Source organism: Nematolebias whitei, chromosome 16 (genome assembly GCF_014905685.2).
Source record: "Nematolebias whitei isolate Nwh7 chromosome 16, NemWhi1, whole genome shotgun sequence".
Classification (NCBI taxonomy): domain Eukaryota; kingdom Metazoa; phylum Chordata; class Actinopteri; order Cyprinodontiformes; family Rivulidae; genus Nematolebias; species Nematolebias whitei.
In genome coordinates, this window is record NC_056513.1 from 7,704,441 (window position 1) to 7,706,291 (window position 1,851).

A 1,851-nucleotide genomic window follows, 5' to 3' on the forward strand; every position below is an offset into this window, starting at 1 on the left:
AGAAGCTAAAACAACCAAACCTTGAAAAAAGAGAAGCTAAAACAACCAAATCCTTGAAAAAAGAGAAGCTAAAACAACCAAACCTGGAAAAAAGAGAAGCTAAAACAACCAAATCCTTGAAAAAAGCTAAAAGAACCAAACCTTGAAAAAAGCTAAAACAACCAAATCACTAAAAAAAAAGAGAAGCTAAAATAACAAACCTTGAAAAAGAAAAGGTACAATAACCGAAACCCTGAAAAAGAGAAGCCAAAACAACCAAAACCTTGGAAATCGAATTAAAGTCTAGAACTGAATGTCCTGTGAAAACGCAGCTGAAGAAGCTAAAATCTACTTGAAAAATACCAAGAGCTAAAGAATAGAAAGAATGAGTTAAAAGGAGGACAACAAAGCTGAAATGAGTAAAGAAAGTAGCTAAAATTAACAGGAAAAAGCAGAAAGTAGTTAAAAGTAGCTGAAAGTATCAGAAACCCAATTAGCAAAAATTAGCAATTATTAAAACTAAAAGCTGAAAGTAGCAGAAACACGCTGAATTGAGCAAAAATGTAGCTGAAAGTAGCAGAGAAAAGCTGAAAGTGTGAAAAGCCTGAATAAGTAAAAACAAAAAAAGCCAAAAGAAACATAAAAAGTCAAAATTAGAAGAAGCTGAACAGTACACAAAACAGCTAAAATTTGCAGAAAATCAGCTAAAAATGCCCTAAAAGCTGAAATTAGCTGAAAGAAGCAGAAATTAACGGAAAGAAGCTTAAACGAGCTGAAGCAGAACAACAGCTAAAAGGAGCAGTAAGTTTTTGATCAGCTCATGAGCGCCCCCTGCTGCCCCTAACTCCCATCGTCTCCTCCTGTGTCGAGCAGAAGGACTCTCACACCGTGTACCTGGAGCAGGAGCTGGACAGCCTGAAGGTGGTTCTGGACATGAAGAACCAGCAGCTGCATCAGAAGGACAAGAAGCTGCTGGAGATGGACCGGCTGGTCGGTACCAGGACTCTGTGCTTCTGTAGCCGGGTTCTGGAGGACTCTCCTTCACGTGGGTCCGGTTTGTGTTTCAGGTGGAGACCAACGTGAGACTGGAGGAGTGTCTGAAGAAGGTCCAGCAGGAGAACGAGGACTACAGGGCCAGGATGGACAAACACGCCGCGCTGTCAAAGTACGTGCAGGTTCCACCCCGGGCTCGAGCTCCTGCCGGGTTTAAACTGATCTGAGCGTCCAGGTTCCACCAGGAGTCTTTAAAATCAAACATCTAAAGATTCTCCTGAACTATAACCAAAGTCCTAAAACGTTTTATTCCTCTAAAGTTCTGAAATGTGGGGATGTACTCCATGTAAACAAAGCAGAGTAAACAACATAAACAAATCTGAGCATGAATACATGAAACTGTTGGATTTCAGTTATTGACCGCTCCGCCACTGGTGTCACCTTTAGCTGTTTTTGTTGGTAAACAAACACAATTTAGCTGAATCTATCGATAAACAAACACATTTTGGCTGTATCTGTGGATATACAAACACACTTATGTAGGTTAACAAACACACTTTAGCTGTTTATGTGGGTAAACAAACCCACTTTGGCTGATTATGTAGATAAACAACACACTTTGGCTGTTTATGTAGGTAAACAAACCCACTTTGGCTGTTTATGTGGATACACAAACACACTTTGGCCATTTTTGTAGGTAAACAAACCCACTTTGGCTGTTTATGTAGGTAAACAAACCCACTTTGGCTGTTTATATAGGTAAACAAACCCACTTTGGCTGTTTATGTAGGTAAACAAACCCACTTTGGCTGTTTATGTAGGTAAACAAACACACTTTGGCTGTTTATGTAGGTAAACAAAACACATTTTGGCTGTATC

The 1,851-nt window shown here is 39.8% G+C and overlaps 1 protein-coding gene across 1 annotated transcript in view; it reads left to right on the forward strand.

Annotated features, from left to right (window-relative positions):
• Nucleotides 1-1,851, forward strand: part of LOC119423051 (nascent polypeptide-associated complex subunit alpha, muscle-specific form) — a 34,466-nt gene that overhangs the window by 30,349 nt on the left and 2,266 nt on the right. Inside the window, exons 16-17 of the mRNA XM_037690460.1 lie at nt 853-969; nt 1,047-1,144. Of these exons, the coding sequence (XP_037546388.1) occupies nt 853-969; nt 1,047-1,144 (215 nt within the window). The remainder of the gene's footprint in view (nt 1-852; nt 970-1,046; nt 1,145-1,851) is intronic.